The sequence below is a fragment of the Carassius auratus genome, unplaced genomic scaffold, assembly GCF_003368295.1.
Source record: "Carassius auratus strain Wakin unplaced genomic scaffold, ASM336829v1 scaf_tig00025783, whole genome shotgun sequence".
Lineage (NCBI taxonomy): Eukaryota > Metazoa > Chordata > Actinopteri > Cypriniformes > Cyprinidae > Carassius > Carassius auratus.
This window is the reverse complement of record NW_020525457.1, coordinates 82,016-100,591: the sequence shown is the minus strand read 5'-3', so window position 1 is coordinate 100,591 and position 18,576 is coordinate 82,016. Positions and strand designations below refer to the sequence as shown.

Genomic DNA, 18,576 nt, shown 5'->3' with positions numbered 1-18,576 from the left:
TGAGTCTATTACATCATTGGCAGTGCTTTAATTAAGTGGGCGGTTTTGTTTGATGCAATTTTTTTGTGATTTTGATTGGTGGTGATATCGATGCAGAATCCCTTTTAATGTACTGTAGCTCCAACAGGAATTCTGCTGTTTATTTAGATTATGTAGATCTAATTAAAGTTTGTTGATAGTTATTCAAAAGAATAGGAGTACAATGCAGCTGTTTCGCATTGGATCGACCAATCAGACAGGAACAGAGCTGATAGTTTATAATGAGGATGACATCATGATGAAGCTGGCGGCTCATTGGTCAGTTTCAGATCTCATTCTCAGTGCAGTATGGCGCATGTTTCCCAGACTCCTCGGCAGCTGTAGCCGCTTCCTCCAGCTGTTACAGACACGTCACCTGCTCTGCCCGTCTCTCTCTCTCTCTCTCTCTCACACACACACACACACACACACACAAACACACACACACATAAAGCCACCACAGGTCCATAATTACTGCCACCAGGGGAGGCAGAGGAGCCATTAGAGACCCTGGGAAAGAGGAAACACACACACACACATACACACTGTTTATAACATTCACTCTATTACCGTGTGCAAGTATTAATATGTAATATTAATTCAAATAAATGTATATATTGCAGTTGTTTATTTATGAAACACACACATATGATATAATATTACGTAATATACATTTGTGTATTTTTTTGCCTATATTGCATGTGTTTCGGGTTGCAAAAAGGTGTAAAGTTTTCATTAAATTTCGAAAAATATTACAGAATTTTGTAAACTTTCCAGGATTTTTTTTTTTTTCCATGGATTTTTTGGAAAGTTTCCAGAAATGTTCCACCCCTTTGCAACCCTACATGTGTTATTTATGTATTTATTTATTTATCTATCACAGCCAGACATGAATTCATATCCAAAAAACATAGTCCATAATTCTGAATTTTATATAGGTTATATCCAAATTTTCCCACATTAAATTCGGATAAAACATCAAACATCTGTTATCACATTAAATTCGGAAATAAAACTATTTCACCTGCATTGGCTGCTGCATGAAGTGTTTACAAAACTTTCAGAAAACTTGAGAAGGGTCCAGTGTCACACTGAGCTTCAGTCGTTCTTCCAGCGTGTTGTAATTCAGCTGTATCATCAGTAGCGAATATATTGCTCTTTCGCTTTTTAAGCTTTTATTATTAATCTATGCTTTAATTATCAGGATATGTTTCTGAACTGGACTCACCTCACAGGCTAAAATGAATTCAAAAGGACATTGTTTTTATTAGCTTAAGTCTATTTAAGACTATTACACAAGCTTATTCAAATCTGTGATTTCCTTCTATATCTCCTCTGAAGTATTTGGGTGTTGTTAAAGCCTTTTTATTACATTTAATGTAACGTTTCCAGTGCCTGTTAGCGCTTCTGTACGGCGTCCAGAATACAGTATTTCACTTCTGTTTTCTTAAACACACTTTGGCAAGAAACATGCCCCATTCCTAGAGCTCTGAAGGAGAAAATTTAAAAACGAGGAGACGTTTAAATTCATTTGTTTTCAGGCATTAGCGTTGAGATTCTTGAAGGAGATTAGCCTTGTCGTATCAAAGCACGGTCGAACTGCGCTTCGCCTTCTGTCACGAGTGTTTAACGCCGGTAATTGTTCTGACAGCGAGTCGATGCGCTCTTTCCAAAAAAGAGGTATGCGGTACAAATGACAGCTCTTGACCTGTGCACTCGTCTCCGTGCTTCAAATATCCACGCAATGCAAACAGCGGCTTTCCCCTCATAAAGCCACGCAAATGTCGAGTTATCGGCGTTCCCGGCTAAGCCCTGTCAAACGATCCCATTTGGCACAGATACCATTCTGTGTGTCTTCCTTATACAGTACAGATGTTAATGTTAAGACCATCTAAGCACTCTTTTGCACAAAGTAATATGGGTGCTTTAGTGAGATGTTCCTTTGTTCATTGTTCGGCTAAATTGTCTTGTGATCTGTCATGTATTTTACTGTCGGCATAAGTAATCCCCACTCCCGCTTCGTTTTGTGTTTTATTTCAGATATAAATACAATGGAGAACATTGTTTCAGTTTTTAGATTAGACAAAAACAAACACACGTTCCCATTGTGCGTCAGATATTGTGGAATCACGCAACAAATCCTTTGCAAAACAAAGAGGAACTAGAACAATGCAGCGTCTTTGTGTTAAAACACAAGACGCAAGAAGAAGGAGACAAAAGAGAACAGGCGCTGATGTTGATTATGAGATTTACAGAGGCACTAATACGAGAGTATCTGAAGATTCGACAGCTCTTCGTTTGCTTGCATTTGCTTACGTTTGCCATGGGGTTTTGGCACTACAAACACTGTCACCGAGCCAACCAATAAATCTGCAGTGTCTGCTGCATTTAAGCAGTGAACACACAGGCACGTGCACGCCAATCCATTTCCAACTTTTCCGCATGCACATAATTGTTCAACTTTATAACTAATGCCAAAACTGTAACGTCGGCCGAGGTTAATTTTCCGCCGCCTCGAACGTGCCAAATTTCCAAATGTATTCAAAGCGACGCAACCCCAGAATGCCACGACAAACTCATGTGCATTTGCCAAGCGCCTCCCTGAAAGGTGCGCGGTGATGTTTTAGGGTTTGGTGATTATATTGATCTGCGTACGGGTCGGGGGGTGTTTAATCAGGGCTGTTTTGCATGGGGCTCTCTGCCTGGAATGCAATCAAGAGCTTTCAAAGGAACCTAACAAGTGCACGGCTCCCCCACCGGTACGGTGAATTTTAATGCCCCTCGATTGACTTTCGATAGCGTCCTGTGAAACGCAGTGCATCAGCTAAAGAAAAAAAACAAACCTTGTCGTTGGCAGGGTCGCACTGACGTGCAATGTGTAAAATGTATTTCTGATGTGGCATAGAGCGCAAAGGAGGACAGTGTTTTAGGGTGTTGTGCATGTGTGTTGTTTTTGAAGCTGGCTGTGCCTTCTCCTTCTGTACCTTTCAGACTTTGTCGGCACGCTGGCTTGGAGCCCACTGATGTCATGGAAACTGTTGTATTGGTACGAGTGATTCATGTCAGTACGGCCTCCCCCACATGCAACGGGCTTTTTTTTTAACCCTTCCCCCTGTTTTAAATAATTATCCTTGGTTTGCGTTTCCACTCAGCCTCGCTGAACTCAAATGGACATGATGACAAGTCTAATGATTTGCTTTTGGGGTTAGAGAAGGTGTCTGTTTAGACTCTGACTCTGAGCGATTTCGGATCTGATAATAACTTGCACATTCGAACCCGCAGAGTGTGTGTGGTGATAAACGTTTAGGCTTTGAGACATGAAAAGCTCTGTGAGCGCTTCTTTAAAGATGAACTTGGCATGAGAACACAGTGGCACGTCCAACCCCCGAACCTCGACCTTGACCAATCAGGGCTCTCCGAAGTTTCCCATGTGCCAGCTTCTCTTTCATAATTCTATCAGAGACGCCACAGCACTCAGGCTCGGCTTCCAAATTGGGCTACCTTGATTTTTTTTCTGCGTCAAACTTCACTGAAACTATTTTAATCCGATGAGCGGCTAAATGCATTTATTATTTTTCTCATGGGAAATGTGCTGAATGTCAGGAGCTCCTTCAGCCAGCTGAAATTTATATGAATATATAAGTAAATGTATATAATTTTAGATACATTTATGTCATTTCCAAAAACATATTTCCTTTTCTGTGAAATATTGGTGTGTCCATACAGGCCTGAGCTGTGTTTTTCTTTCATGATCCCTGCAGTAATGTGTTGTTTAAGATACAGTTATTAATTTAATATCTGCCATCTCTCATAGCCCTATAACTGTGACTCCAGGAATATTTAGATTAGCTGTCAGATACGGTTAGTTACTGGAAATCAGCCGAGACAATCAGCAGTAAGAAAAGCACAGAAAGTCTCACACAGATCTCTCTTTTTCTCGCAGTAAACGTGAAGTCCGTCCTGTTTTTGCACCTGCTCTCAGAGACGTCAGTGTCATATGCGGCTTATTGTTTCTTAAAGCTTCTCGCACAGTAAGATTATAAGAAAAATGTCACTTTGTGTGCATCTGAAACTAGTTTAATTATTAATTAAATGTGTTCAGTTTTTTATGATGTTTGGCTATTAGTAATTAGTGTCTCATGTAAGAATTACATTGCATTGCATAATTTATAATTCCGTTACTTATGATCAGAAGCAAAGCTCATGTTGTTTTTATTAATTTACTTAATTTCATATTATTCTCTTTTGCACTTTGAGATTAATTATTTTTCCTTCATTTCAATATAAACAAAAGCATTAATATGCATGTGTTTGATTTTTGCTCAACCAATGTTTTGTCAGTGCTGTCAGTCAGGATATTTGACTAATTTTCGCAGTATTTCTACACTGCATTGTATAGAATAAAGCCGGTTGTTTGGTATGCAGCCAGTGGCTTTGGCTGTGTTTCAAATGCGTCTCGGCTGGGTTTGGTGGGCCTGTGGTCGGGTTTATGTGCTTTCTGTGGCCGCAGGTTTGTCTGTGGAGGGTTGGAGATGAAGGACGGACTTGCTGAATCTCCCCGGGGTGAGAGAAGCGTCCCATGAGCACAGACCACGCATCAAACAAGATTAAAACCTGAGGAAGCCCCGCCACACTGGAGCCGTTCCATATTTGTTTTCCGTGCGAGGAAGGGGAGAGCAAAACATTGTGTAGCTTAATTTTCTCCAAGAAATTGCCTGTCAAGAGACATAATTTCCAAATTATTGTTCATTATAAGCAGCCCTCAGCTAGTCTCTTCCTCCGGTTTTCCAGACTTAAGATCCGAATGTCTTTTTTTTACCAGTACAACCCAAATTAGTGACATTAACAGTTTTCCTGCTACAGCAAATATGTTTGTGCATTACATCTCTGAAATGGTGTGTTTTTGTGGTTGTTTGGCATCTCTTCAGGCTGAATGTGATGATTTAAAATGGAAGATAGTATCTATGATCATGGTTCGTTTAGCTTTAAGGTTTTGTTTGAGGAAATACAAGCCTTATGTGTGTCCGAGATTAAGGTGATTTAATTAGAAATTATTACTTTTATTCAGCAAGGATTGATCAAATGTGAGAGTAAAGACATTTATAGTGTTGGAAACGATTTCTATTTCAAATTTTTATCAATCAAAGAATAAATTATAATAAATTGAGGGCTATATTAAAAAGACTGAAGACTGAAGTAATGATGCTTTTCATCGCAAGAATAAATATTTCACAATGTATTCACATAGAAAACAGCTATTTTTAAATGGTAATAATATTTCATGTAATTTACTGTATTTTTCATTCAATAAATGCAGCCTTGCAAGCAGAATAAGAAAAAAATAAAAATACACTGAATATATATGTGTAGACTATTTTAAAATATAAAATACTTTAAAGAACAAAGACTAAGAGAGTTTATATTCTTATTTTGAATCGGAACATTAAAGTATTTTTTATCCTGCATCATATATGTTTTTCATAATATTTCAGAGATTCTGTCATTGATCGTTTCCTTTTTATTCATGCAGTGATCGTAAAGTGCAATACAAATGACTTCATCTTTTTTAATTTGTCAGAATTATGAATTGATGTATTGTGACATTTTGCGCATCTGATGAAGAAACAAATCTAAAACATTGTGACATATAAAGAGGATTTTTTTTCTTCAGGCTGTAAAACATGACAATCTCTGTGCTCTCTCTTTATATCTGAAGTTGAACGTTTAATTTGTGTGTTGTGTGATGCTGTGGTTTGTGTATGGAGCAGATGTCTGATGTTCATGTCCTGTCGATCGCATGTCGCTTTTCTGATGAACTGCTTCAGAAGGGTTAAGCACATTTTTTATTCTGTCTATCTATCTTTGTCTCTCTTTCTGTCTTTCTGTCCTCACCCCCAAAAAAACTTTTATTCTACCTGCTTGATCTCAATTTGGCAGTGAGATGGTCTCAATCGTAGCTCTTTGTGTTATAATGATCACTTCTAAATGCAAACCAATGTTGTTGTTTTTTGTGGTTTAAGCTAAAGATGTGCCACTGTTTTGGTCATGCGTTTTTTTTTTTAAGATGAGTATTGTATGATAGATTGAACGTAATCTTAATTTTGTCAACCTGATTTATTAGCACAATGAACTAAGGGCACAAACAAGCAAAATAGCAACTTGTTTTTGTGCTTCCCAGCAGTTTTTTTCCTGAGGAAAACGTATGACGTCTGTATTTGGCATAACATGTACTAACGACAGCAATGATACGCAGCTGGTCCCGAGGAACTCCGGTGCAATGCAAACTCTGAATATAATCCATAATCTGCCGGTGTTGATGAGTCAGAGAGGGTTTGTCTTTGACTAGCTGATGATTATGAGCCAGTTATTATCCATAACGAAACCACTTATTCATGGGCACGTGTTCTCCGATGTAATGAGGGGCTGTCATGCGTGTGCTGTCAAAACCACAGAGAAACTTCAGCGTGGCTCAGGCGTCCTCGGGCAAACAGCAGGAGAAATCAGCCTGTGCTAAAAGTCAGAGATCAGAGCAAAACGATATTATTAGCATTAAAATATCAGTGGATAAACAAAGACACAAACTAATGAGGGGACATGAGACACCAATGGCAGATGTGTGATGCTTAAAAGCAGACATTAGTAAGAAAACAGATGAAACAAATGTTTTTTTTCTTTTTTCTTAAAAAGTCTTGTTCAAGTTAAGGTCATAAAAAGTCTTAATTATCAACATGTAAGAGATCCTAAATTTGGGGATAGAAGTACAAGAATTCCAGTGTGATTATTATTATTGAATCATATTATTAAACTTCAAAAATAAATGTGTTCGCAGCACATTTAATAGAAAAACATACAATATCAGTCAATCTCTAATACATATCTATTGATATAATGGTAAATAAAATGAACAAAAAACTATTTCAGAATACATGTATTTGCAGTTACCCTGTTGATTTTGCTTGAGATTTTAGGTTATTTTAATTATTTATTAGTGGAAAGAACATATCCAAAATACATATGTATGTGTTTGTTTTATTGCACACCTATTTGCGTCTGTTGATTTAAATTCCGATGCATATCTTTAAAAGTTTTTTCTCCACTTCAGCAGCACTTACATACACCGAAACTTAGAGATTTATTCCTCTCTGTATTCTGAAGGTTTTCACTGAGGGGTTTGTTCATATATCATTCACACTGATTTATATAACGTTTTATATCTAGAAATATGGTTAAAATGCATATTTTCAAACGCTGTGAGTTTGTTTGTCCACTTCAGGAGCACTAACATTGACCAAAACTTAGAGTTTTATTCCTCTCAATATTCTGAAGGGTTTTACTGAAGGGTTTGTTCATGGGTCATTCACACTGATTTATATGGCACTTTGTTCCTAAAAACATGGTGAAAATGTATTTTTTCTGTCGTTATTTTTTTATTTATTAAGTGATTAAAAGATAAATCCAAAAACATTTTTATGAAAACCTTTTAATATGTTACACACAAAACCAAACAATAATTTTCATCAGGCTTTATCCAATATTCATATGTATTTTCTGGAAATTATTGCAAATTTAATTAGACGATGCCTCGTTTTCATATGTAAACATACTGTTTCAGACATTTGGTAATACAACACAAATGTGATATCTATCTAATATTGATTAGTTAAAATTTTACTCTATTCACCTGTGTGTGTGTGTGTTATTTTATTTTATTTTTTGGCTTAAAAGAATAATGATTTATTTTCAGATTGTAGGAAATTGTTCTATACGTGTGGTGTTAATTGTATTAATTCAAGTCTTTAAATCTGAGTTCCAAAACTCCAAAAAAAGCTCAAGAATAAACTAAAGTAAAAGCAAACAAAAGAGAGGAAGAGCGAGAGGTGTACACATGCAGCATCGGTCCCCAGTGTGTGTGTTTTTCCGGAGTGATGTTCCATCTGTGGCATTCCTGTCCTATTCTTGAATTCGTTCCCACTTCCAGTTTCAAGGTTCTTTGGATTAGCAGATTTTATAAAAAATTGTGTCTGAATCCAGCAAAATGTCAGCATCTCTCAAGGAAACACAACAACCGTCCTTGGAAACAATTAAATATTCGGAAGAACAAGAAAGATGGTTTATGTCACTGATAAAGCGCATGGATCTCGCTGAATGTGATGTTTTCTCTGTAGGAAATGTGTTTTGGACATTCAGCATCTGCTGTCAGTGTTGAAATGAGCGCAGTGATCTTAATGTGCATTAATGTGCATCTTGATTCAGATCAATGCAGCAGATTTCAATGAGTGTTTGGACGCAGGTCATGCATGTGGTAGACGTTGACCTCTTGTTTGACCTTTGTGGATTCAGAGTGTTCTGGGATGCCACCTGGTAAATGTTCAGATCTAAACAGAGTACAATGATTCCTGTGTTGTTGTTGTTTTCTTATGGTATTAGTGTTTTTTGTGCATTTTCTGTAACTGATTCAGCACGTTTCCACCATTATAGAAAACTAAGAAATTTATCACGATAACCATAGTTTTTCCTGCCAAAATACCATAGTAACATTACAGTGTTATTAAAAATGAAATGAAGCAAAAGCACAGACTCACATTAATTTTCTTACAACTGTAACTGGATATTGTGTTAATTACGGCTACTTTGGTACAGTTATTACTTTTTGAGGCATTAGTGTTGGAAGGTTTACATTGGTAAGTAGTTTTCTTGTTTTTATTTTGTCAAGCTGTTGAGAAGATTCCACCCTTTCTTGTAAAGTGTTTTGAGTCCCCAGAAAAGTGCTATATACATTTAAATAAATAAAATAATAATAATTATAAATGTTTGGCCGGATATAAAGCTAATTTTTCTTGTTTTACCCTACAGATACCATGGAAATTTAGAGCTAGTATCATTTTTAGTATTAAGTGAAGGTTTGCAGTAATAAATAGTTTTGTTTTCATTTATTCAAATGGGTGTTATATAACATATAAGTGTCTAGAAAACACAATCTTTGATGATTTTAGAGTAATTATGACTGTTGTATGTTTTTTGTTTTACGCTATGGTTACACTGGTAGATTTCTGTGAGCAATTAGTGTTTAAAGATTTACATTATGTATGATGATATATGATTATTTTAGAGTTATGATGGTAGTATGTACTTTGTTTCACTGTATACTAACTTCTATTGTATTTTTTTAAAGGCAGTTTAAATATTAGTACTTAGCTTACTCTATAAGTGATTTTTTAAGGAGATTTTAGAGTTTGAAGGTTTACAGTAGTAAACATCGTTGTTGTCTTTATTCAAACAGGTTTTTGATGCATCTAGAAAACATTACAACATCTTAATTCATGATGACTTTAGAGTAATTATGACTGTAGTATGTTTTTTGTTTTGGATGAGGTCACAAGACTTTAACAATATTTGCTGTGTGTGTGTGTGTGTGTGGGTGTGTGTGTGTGTGTGTGTGTGTGTGTTTGGCGACAGTCCCGGCCCGGCCCAGTGCAGCTAAAGTCAGGACGCATTCAAGCATGTTCCTCTATATAATTAACAGCTTGTAGACGAGTGTTTGTGAGACGTTGAGAAGGTCTTTATTCTGCTAATACCAGATCTCTCATGCCTGCTTGTTTCCAAAAGAGCCCAAACTTCACAATTCTTTGTCCGCTTAACATTCACAACATCAGTACAACAACAAAACAAGTCAAACATCTTTATTCTCTTAAACCAGAGCAACTTAGTCGATGCTTGTTTGTTCATCAAAGCGTCTGTGATGTTTGAGGTGTTTGTTACGTCCCTGATCTGTTTGTTTTGGCTTGTCCCTGCGGATTTAAAGGACTTTATAAAAAGCTTATTTTCAGACTTAATTTAAGAATAATTAATGAATGTGCTAATGATCCATCCTTTGTCTCTTTAAACAGGTAAAACGGAGCGAGCGTCATACTCTTACGGACGGGACTCCAGCATTCACGGCTGTCAGGTAAGAGACTTGGATTACTGTAATACAGTAGTTACTTCTTCTACAGCTCAAGAGTCTCAGTTGTGTTTCTGATGTTTGTCCTAAAGTGGGAGAAGCTGAATCATGCTCAGATAAGTCACTAGTTTCATCCGGTAAGAGTCTAGAGGTGTTAAATAAATCCCTGACTTTGTTTCTTGGCATATCTGATCACAGCTTGAGATGTTATTAAACTCTAGAGGAGACAGATCTGAGATTGCTTGGAGAAATATCTGACACGTGTGATTAAAATCCTTTGAAATTATAAAAACTTGGAAAAGCATGGAAATATAATTTTTTTCTAGTCGTGTTCCGTTTCTTTGGCTAAAATGAGCAAAAAAATTATATATATATATGTGTGTGTGTGTGTGTGTGTGTGTGTGTGTGTATTTGAAAAATTTGAAAATATTAAAAATATAAATAAATATTTTTTTAATGCAAATAATTTATGCAGTTTATAGGTATGCGCTCATTTTTTCTAAAAAAAAAAAAATATTTTATCATCGCAAATGACTGGAGAAGTCATGAAAAAATCATTAAAAGTCTCAATGTGATCTCCTTTTAATCTCAGTGTTGTTTAGAAGATCATCATGACACAGTTTGTGATTTATTTTTATTTTCTAAAGGGAAAACTGTTAGTAATGTCAGCGCTGATAGTAGTTTTGCACTTCTTTATGTGAAATGCATGGTAAATGTGCTGTTTGAAGTGAATGGCAGCTGCTGGAGTTTCTGTAGTGGAATAAATAAATAAATGAACAGGTTTGTTTGTAATGCAGTCGTACCGTTAGCAGATGGCCTCTGTTAAAGCACATATATGAATTCCTGAAGATCACCGTGTGTGTGTGTGTGTGTGTGTGTGTGTGTGTGTGTGTGTACGATCTCTCCCCAGCCCATCGTGTTTATATTAAAAGACATATGGATGTTCAAACGCCTGATACAGCATCAAAAATAGACCTGTTTCAAATCAGTCGCTCCATCCTGCGTTCATTTAGCTTTTTGGATTCTACTAATTCGTTTTTGTTTTTTTCACCTTCACCAAACAAAATGAGCTATTTATGCTTCTATTTATATTTGTATGTAAGTATTTATTTATGCATTTACTTATTTAGTTATTCATTCGCTCTCACTTCATTTTGGCATTTATTCTCCTAATTAATCCAGCATGCAAACGCAGTCTGAAGTGATGTGATTGGTGTTAAAACGTAAATGGTTGAGGTCTGTGAGTTTGTGGAAAGTTTTGTCAGAACTGCAGCTCGCACTCAAATGAATCTTTCCTGACAGTTTACAAGACGAAGCCATCAGAGAACGGCAGAATGATGGGATGTGAGTGACACAAGAGTGTAATGCATCCGACAGCGTTTGTGTAGCTTGGAATTCTGGGAAGGGTCGGTGAATTAATGCAGAAACCTTAAGATGAAATCATCCTCACTATATTGCTTTTATAAAATAAAGTGGTGTTTAAAGCAGTCATCACTATTACTATTGCTCATATTAGGGCTAGTAATTAATTCTGATAGGTACACAACCCTAAAAATAAAATTAAAATATGTATTAATTTTTTTCTGAATTTAAAAAAAAAGGAAAATAATGAAATATTTTATTTTATTTTATTTTATTTTATTTTATTTTATTTATTTTATTTATTTTATTTATTTTATTTATTTTATTTTTTTATTTTTTTATTTTATTTTATTTTATTTTTATAGTTGTGCATCATTCAGAATTGAATTGTGAATGTTTTTCAAACCCCAGTTCAGTTCCTGAGTTGTAAATACAAACCAAAGGAAAAGAAAGTAATTAAAATACTTATTTTCTTTAACATTATTTCAGGTGAGTTCCTGAATTTGAACTGCTGTTGCAAATGTGATGGATAAATACAATTTGAGGAATTTTTAACTGTAAATCAGACTTTCTCATTCCTGACTGGACAGATCTGACCTCTGACCCCAGCGTGACCTTGAGGTGTTCCCCCTAATGGATGTGCACTATCTAGGGGAGATGTTTCCAGCGCTCTGGGTCATGACACACACACTCTCTCTCACACACACACACACGCACACACACACGCACACACACACACACACACACACACACACACATACACTCACACATTCAGTGAGGTCTGGAGGGCAGACGGGAAAACCAGAGCTAATCCTGAAAACTGAACCGCTGCCAGAAACACGACTTACACGTCACAGCCAAGAGTGTGTGTGTGTGTGTTTGTGTGCGTGTGTGCGTGTGTGTGTTTGTGTGTCTCTTGCTTTGTGAAATTAAACCAGTGTTATTTTAGTATCACTGATACGTTATTATAGTTTTATTTAATATTTTGTATTAGACGGTTTTGTTTTTGTTTTTGTTGTTGTTGTTGTTTTCATGCTATTTAATTCACATAATTAATGTGAATTAAATAGCATGAAAACAACAACAACAACAAAAACAAAACCGTCTAATACAAAATATTAAATAAAACTATAATAACGTATCAGTGATACTAAAATAACACTGGTTTAATTTAGTTTAAGTAATTTTGTTGTGTTGTATAGTTTTAGTTAATGATAATAACCCTGCATTAAACACTTGCATAACAATCATTAAATATAAAACAATATTTAAAGCAGCCATCACTAATAATATTTTTTATATTAAAGTTAATGGTTTATTCTGAATGGTGCACAACGCTAAAAATATCTTTTAAAATAGAGAGCAGAATAAAATACGCACACACACACACACACACACACACACACATCTGTCCACTTGTTTCTGTTTGTTGACTGACAGTGTTGACCAACCAGAAGATAAAATGAAACGGAAATACTTTTGGTCTATTTTTATAAAATGTAGTAATTACATACTTATAAATTCACTCGTAAATCATATTTTAGGTCAGTATTTTAACAATTTAACAACACTTTTTCATATTCACAGTTCTCTGATATTAGTAAATGGTTACATGGCATGAAGGTTAACAAATAACATATTTCATATTTTTTAACACTGTTTTTTTATTTGTATTTTATTAATTATTAGCTTTCATCGACTCATTTATATTAGACTCATTTAAAAATTATTTTTATTACATTTTTGTAATGATTTTATTCATTATACCATCTCACCAACTCATCTAGGTTGGTTTTATTTTAAATATATAATTTTAACTCCTAATTAATTTTGTTTTTTTATTATTTATTTTTTCAGTTTTTTTTTATTATTTCATTTTATTATTAGCTTTAAATTTTTTTTATATTTTTATGATTTAATTTCACAGTTCATTGATTCAGATTCATCAGATTTTTTTTTTTTTTTTTTTTGGTCTATGTTTTAGTGTTTCAATTTTATTTATACATCACATTTCATACAGATGCAAAAGATATCTAAAAATAAAAACAGCAATAAAAGCAAAGAATAAAACAAGAGTAAAACTCGATTTAAAATATTTCAAAACAAAATATGCTGGTTTTAGTTAATTATAATAACCCTGGCTGGCTTTCACGCTCATTGTGACGTGTTTCTCTCAGTGCTGACTCGTTGAGGATTCGATGTTTAACTCTGTTTGAAAGAGCGGTGATTTACTCTTGTGTGTGTGACGACTCCTCGTGTCTCTCTGATATCTAGCTGCTTGTCTGCTCCAGTACTTTTCTCCTTGTTGCACGTCAAAGTGTTAATTGCTCCTTGTTAAAAGCCCCACCGTGTGTGTGTGTGTGTGTCTTCACCTGCCGTCTCTTTGCATCCAATTCCTCTTCCTGTGCTAAAGCTCCACTAGGTGACGAGAGCCAGAAATCAGTGTGAGGACTCACACACACACACACTCCGCTAACATCACCTCCACTTTAATGGGTTTACAAATATCCATTTATCCTGGCATTTACCTTTTCATTGCATCTCTGCTCTGTTCCTGTCTGGGGACGAGTGCATGATTGAGGCACATCAACAGATGCAGACAGGATGAGGAGAGGTGTAGATTTCCTCTCTTCTTCCTCCGTGTGCGAGGTGTGAAGTGCTCGTCTTTTGCATGTGTCCTGAGCAGAGAGGATTGTGGGATAGGCCTGGTCTCTGATCATTGAACGTTTTCAGGTGTTATTGCTCAGGAGTGTCTTTTTCAGGAATACTAGCCTACTGCATACTATTACAGAGACGTTATTACAATTATTATTATTTACATAAATGAGACATTTCTAAACATATATCACAAAAATATATGAATAATTTTCTCTTTAAATTATTTTTAATAGTAGTAGTAGAAGTAGTAGTATCATTATGTGTTTTGTAATAAATTAAATAAAAAATGTGTAACTTATATATACACTACCATCTGGAATAATTAAGGTTTTATTATCATATATTTATTTATTTTACATTTTTTATTTATTATGATTTTGTCATTGTTGTTGTGTGTTCTTATAATAAATAGTAGAATAAAAGTAGAATTTATGTAGTCAGCACCTCTAGGAATAATAATAATAATAATAATAATATTATTATTATTATTATTATTGTGTATTTTTTTATTATATAATGAATGTATCATTTACATATACACCACCATTTGGAAAAATAGAATAATATATTTCATTTGATTTATTATTATTATTATTATTATTATGTGATTTTATAATATAATGTAATATAATATAATAAATGTCTAATTTATACATACACTACCATTTGTAATGATATTTGGAATAATAGAAAGTATTTATCTGTGCTTAATTTTTATTTTTCTATTTATTTGTATTATTATTATTGTTAATCAATTAATGTATCATGTATAATTACACTACCATTTGGAATAATTACGACTTTTTTTATGTGTATGAAATAATTTTCTTCTGCTCATCAAGACATCAAATTATATTGTGGAATATTATTATTAAATATTTAAAATAGTATGCAGTATGTAGTGTGCAGTATGCTAGTATGCTAACAGCCACAGTCCATTCTGATGATGATGATGATGATAAAGATGAAGAGTTCAGACTGCTCTGGAATGCCATCATCATCACACACACACACACACACACACACACACACATAGCACTGAGTAATGAGGCAGTGATGAGCGCGTCCCGCAGCGCAGGGGTCAAAGGTCAGAAAATTGTCTCAGCTGCTGCCGAGGAGCAGTGATGACACAGCAGTGTGTGTGTGTGTGTGTGTCTGTGTGAGTGTGTGTGGTTAACTAATCCACCTTTATGTACACAGTCTGAATACACACACACACACACACACACACACACACGTGTCAGAGCTCTGCAGGAGAAAACTGATGCATGTGAGCGCCTCCCTCAGCCATTAATTATCAGAACACAGAACAGCACACCTGTACACACACTGCCGATGCACACACACACACACACACAGATGCCTCATGAGTTCAGGTATCATATACAGTGTCTATTGACCTGTAACAAACAAAAACAAGAGGAATTGTGGGTGAACACGGCTGTTAATGCATCATTTAAGTTCATCTTCAGCACTGATGCGTTAGTGCTGTACTGAACCAGAAACAAACACATTTCATTTCTCATTAATATTCAAATTCACGCATTTGGTTGGAAATTTAGCCATTCACATGTATTTAGTGCACGAATATTACAAACAGTGTAGTTTGGCGATCTGATGAGAAGAGGAGTCACTTGTTGCACTGACGCTCATTTAGGAACAGATTCTGATGAAAAAAAGCCCACTTTCATTAAATATAAAGACTTTCATTAATTGCTGATGTAATCAAGTTTGCTGAGTGAGCAGGGAAATAATATTATATGTAACAAAACATATTCAGTTTATGTGGGATATAAGGAGAGATTTCTGATGTTCTCTGAGTTTGGCTGTAGTTTAACGGCGTGGTGGGTCTTGTCTACGGTGGCCTGTTGCAGCCAAATCTCATGGGCGTCTGAGGGCCGCCGGTCCGAGGGCTATTTAGCATGGGCCGACCCGAGGAGATGGATGCTCGCAGGGGTCCTCATTCATCTGCTTCAGGCTCCTGCTCTTTTTAGGGTCCCTGCTTCCCTCTGCACTCCTTCTTTCACGCGCCCCACATCCGTCTCACTGCTGTGCTTCTCCGTCTCGCTCTTTCTCCCCAGAAAGTCTCATTGCTCAGAGGTTGCTCTTTCATTTCTCAAGAGACTGTGTTGTTGAAGTTCATTAGGAGAATTAAAACGCTAGACGTCATCTGGTAAGAGTTTAGAGCTGTAAAACTCAGCTCAGATAATTTGATGAGAATTTAATGAGTTCATGTTGAGCAAAAGACTAGACTGAGATGTCTTCCGAGTTTAATTGAGTCTTTTTCTGAGGCATTAGATGTAGTTTGTTTTGAGTCTCCATTTTATCCCCATTGCTCTCCCCGAGACGTATTCGAGATCTAAAGTAATTTTTAATTTAATTTTATTTTATTTTAAATTAATTTATTTTAATTTATTTTAATTTAATTTTATTTAATTTTATTTAATTTTATTTAATTTTATTTATTTTATTTATTTTATTTATTTTATTTTATTTTATTTTATTTTATTTTATTTTATTTTATTTTATTTTATTTAGATGCATTCACACACACTGCTTAAAGCAGGACATGAATGCAGCTACAAATGCATAAATAAGGTTTAATGTTTTAAAAACAAAACATTCATTGGTGATATAGTACGAAAAAAGGGAAAATATTATTAAATAAATATACAAATTGCCAGTAGATGGCAGCAAATCTCTGCATGAGTGAGTCACTGAGTCATTCATTCAAGTGATTCGTTCAAACGAAACTATAAGACACAAAACAATTCTATTTGAAACTATTTTCAATGACGAAATGTATGAATGTCTAAAATGTAAGTCAAACAGTATTGACTCAAATTGAATTTTATGAAATTTTCAGTTTCCATTACTGGTTTCCGATGCGATATGTCAAAATGGGAATAAAAACAGGGCGATGGAAACATTGTTTTTCCTGAGAAGAGATCTCAACAATAGCAGTTGACAAACAAGCCACTTCATCTCTTTTTTAAATCTCATTGTGTTCAAAGAGAAAGATTTAAGACATTAATGAGATCTCATTTAATTTGTACTTTTATTTTTGGTTGCCAACTTTGGTATCTCTGCACAGTTGAGCATAGTGTGAGACGTTATTGAGATGCATGATGTATTAAATTCAGTTTAATCTCTTTTTGATCCCATTGTGTTCAAGGAGAAACATTTGAGACATTAAAGAGATGGAGAAAACATTTCTGTTTTTATCTCGTTCTAATCTCATTGCGTTTTAGAAGCAACATTTCTCTCTAACACTTTCTCCTCTTTTCTCCTTATTTTGCTTGTTGCACTTTTCCGATTACGTTAATGTCTTCTCGGTTTCTCACAATCATCGTTTGGTGTCCAGGCAAGCATGCGCCTGCTGTTATTAATCCTTCACGGGCATCTTCAGGTGTGTGTCATTTATCTTTGTTAATATTTCCTCGGGGTGCCAGCTGGGTACCTGTGCCAGCCATCTCTGAATCTGGGCATGCAGATCGCCTGCTAACGGAGAAACAGTCTGTCCTGCGCAAAATGAGACACTTTTGTTTTAACATCTATCCCCCCTTGCAAAAAAAACTCCTTGACTGTGAGAGGGGGTGACTTATTTAAGACAAGGACTCTTTTGTGTTAGCCTGTGAAAGGCGGCAGACCGCTCCTCGGGCCCGCCACGTAATTGGCCTATTTAGCTTGTTTTGCATGTGAATGCGGCGCTAGTCAAGCATCGCTAAGTCTGTTGTGAGCGCTGCCGTCATCTGAATTCAACTCAGCGCAAACATTCTCCCTACTTTATCACTTCCTCTAATGAGCCCCGGTTCGTGTTTTTGTGTTTAAAAAAAGTGCTTTTATATGACATTTTTAGCAAAAAAAAAAGCATCTGTTGTCTTTTTTGGATCAAATTATGAAGGTCGAATGTCTTTTACATGTCAAAACTTTTATATTTCTAATTAAAGGCGTTTTTACTTTTTTTAATATTGTGTGCTTTAATGCATTTAATCACTTCTTTACCAAAAGTTACGTAATTTCAAGCTTGTGTTTGTATATTCTTTTTGTATCATTTTTGTTGTAATTGTGAAGGTCAGTATGTCCTAATTAAGGGTCTTTATTTGAATCGTTTTCAAAAGCGACATTGCATTACTTAACTTATTTTAGTAATTTTTTTTATTTTATTTTGAGCATCTGTTTGTATATTTCTTCTCTTTTTTTATTAAATTGTGAATTTTTATAATCCTAATTAATTTATTTTGTGTTTGTGTGTGTGTGCTTTGATACTGCACTGTATTATTAATTTTTAGCAAACTATAATATATATATATATATATATATATATATATATATATATATATATATATATAAACTAGTGCTGTCAATCGATTAAAAAAAATTAACTAATTAATCGCACAATTTTTTTAAATTAATCGCGATTAATCGCGATTAATCGCAATTAAAAGACTGAAACTTTTTGGATATGTAAATGTAAAATGTAAATAATTAATGTAAACTCAAGACAAAGCAACTATTTAAATTAAAAATATGATTGTTTATTGGAATTTTTGTTTAACTTGTAACACAGATTTTCTCATGTAAACAACATACCTGCA

The 18,576-nt window shown here is 34.9% G+C and overlaps 1 protein-coding gene across 1 annotated transcript in view; it reads left to right on the top strand.

Annotated features, from left to right (window-relative positions):
• Positions 1-18,576, top strand: part of LOC113078488 (transcription factor 4-like) — a 115,374-nt gene that overhangs the window by 41,735 nt on the left and 55,063 nt on the right. The window contains 1 exon segment of the mRNA XM_026250787.1: positions 9,906-9,964. Within this exon segment, the coding sequence (XP_026106572.1) occupies positions 9,906-9,964 (59 nt within the window).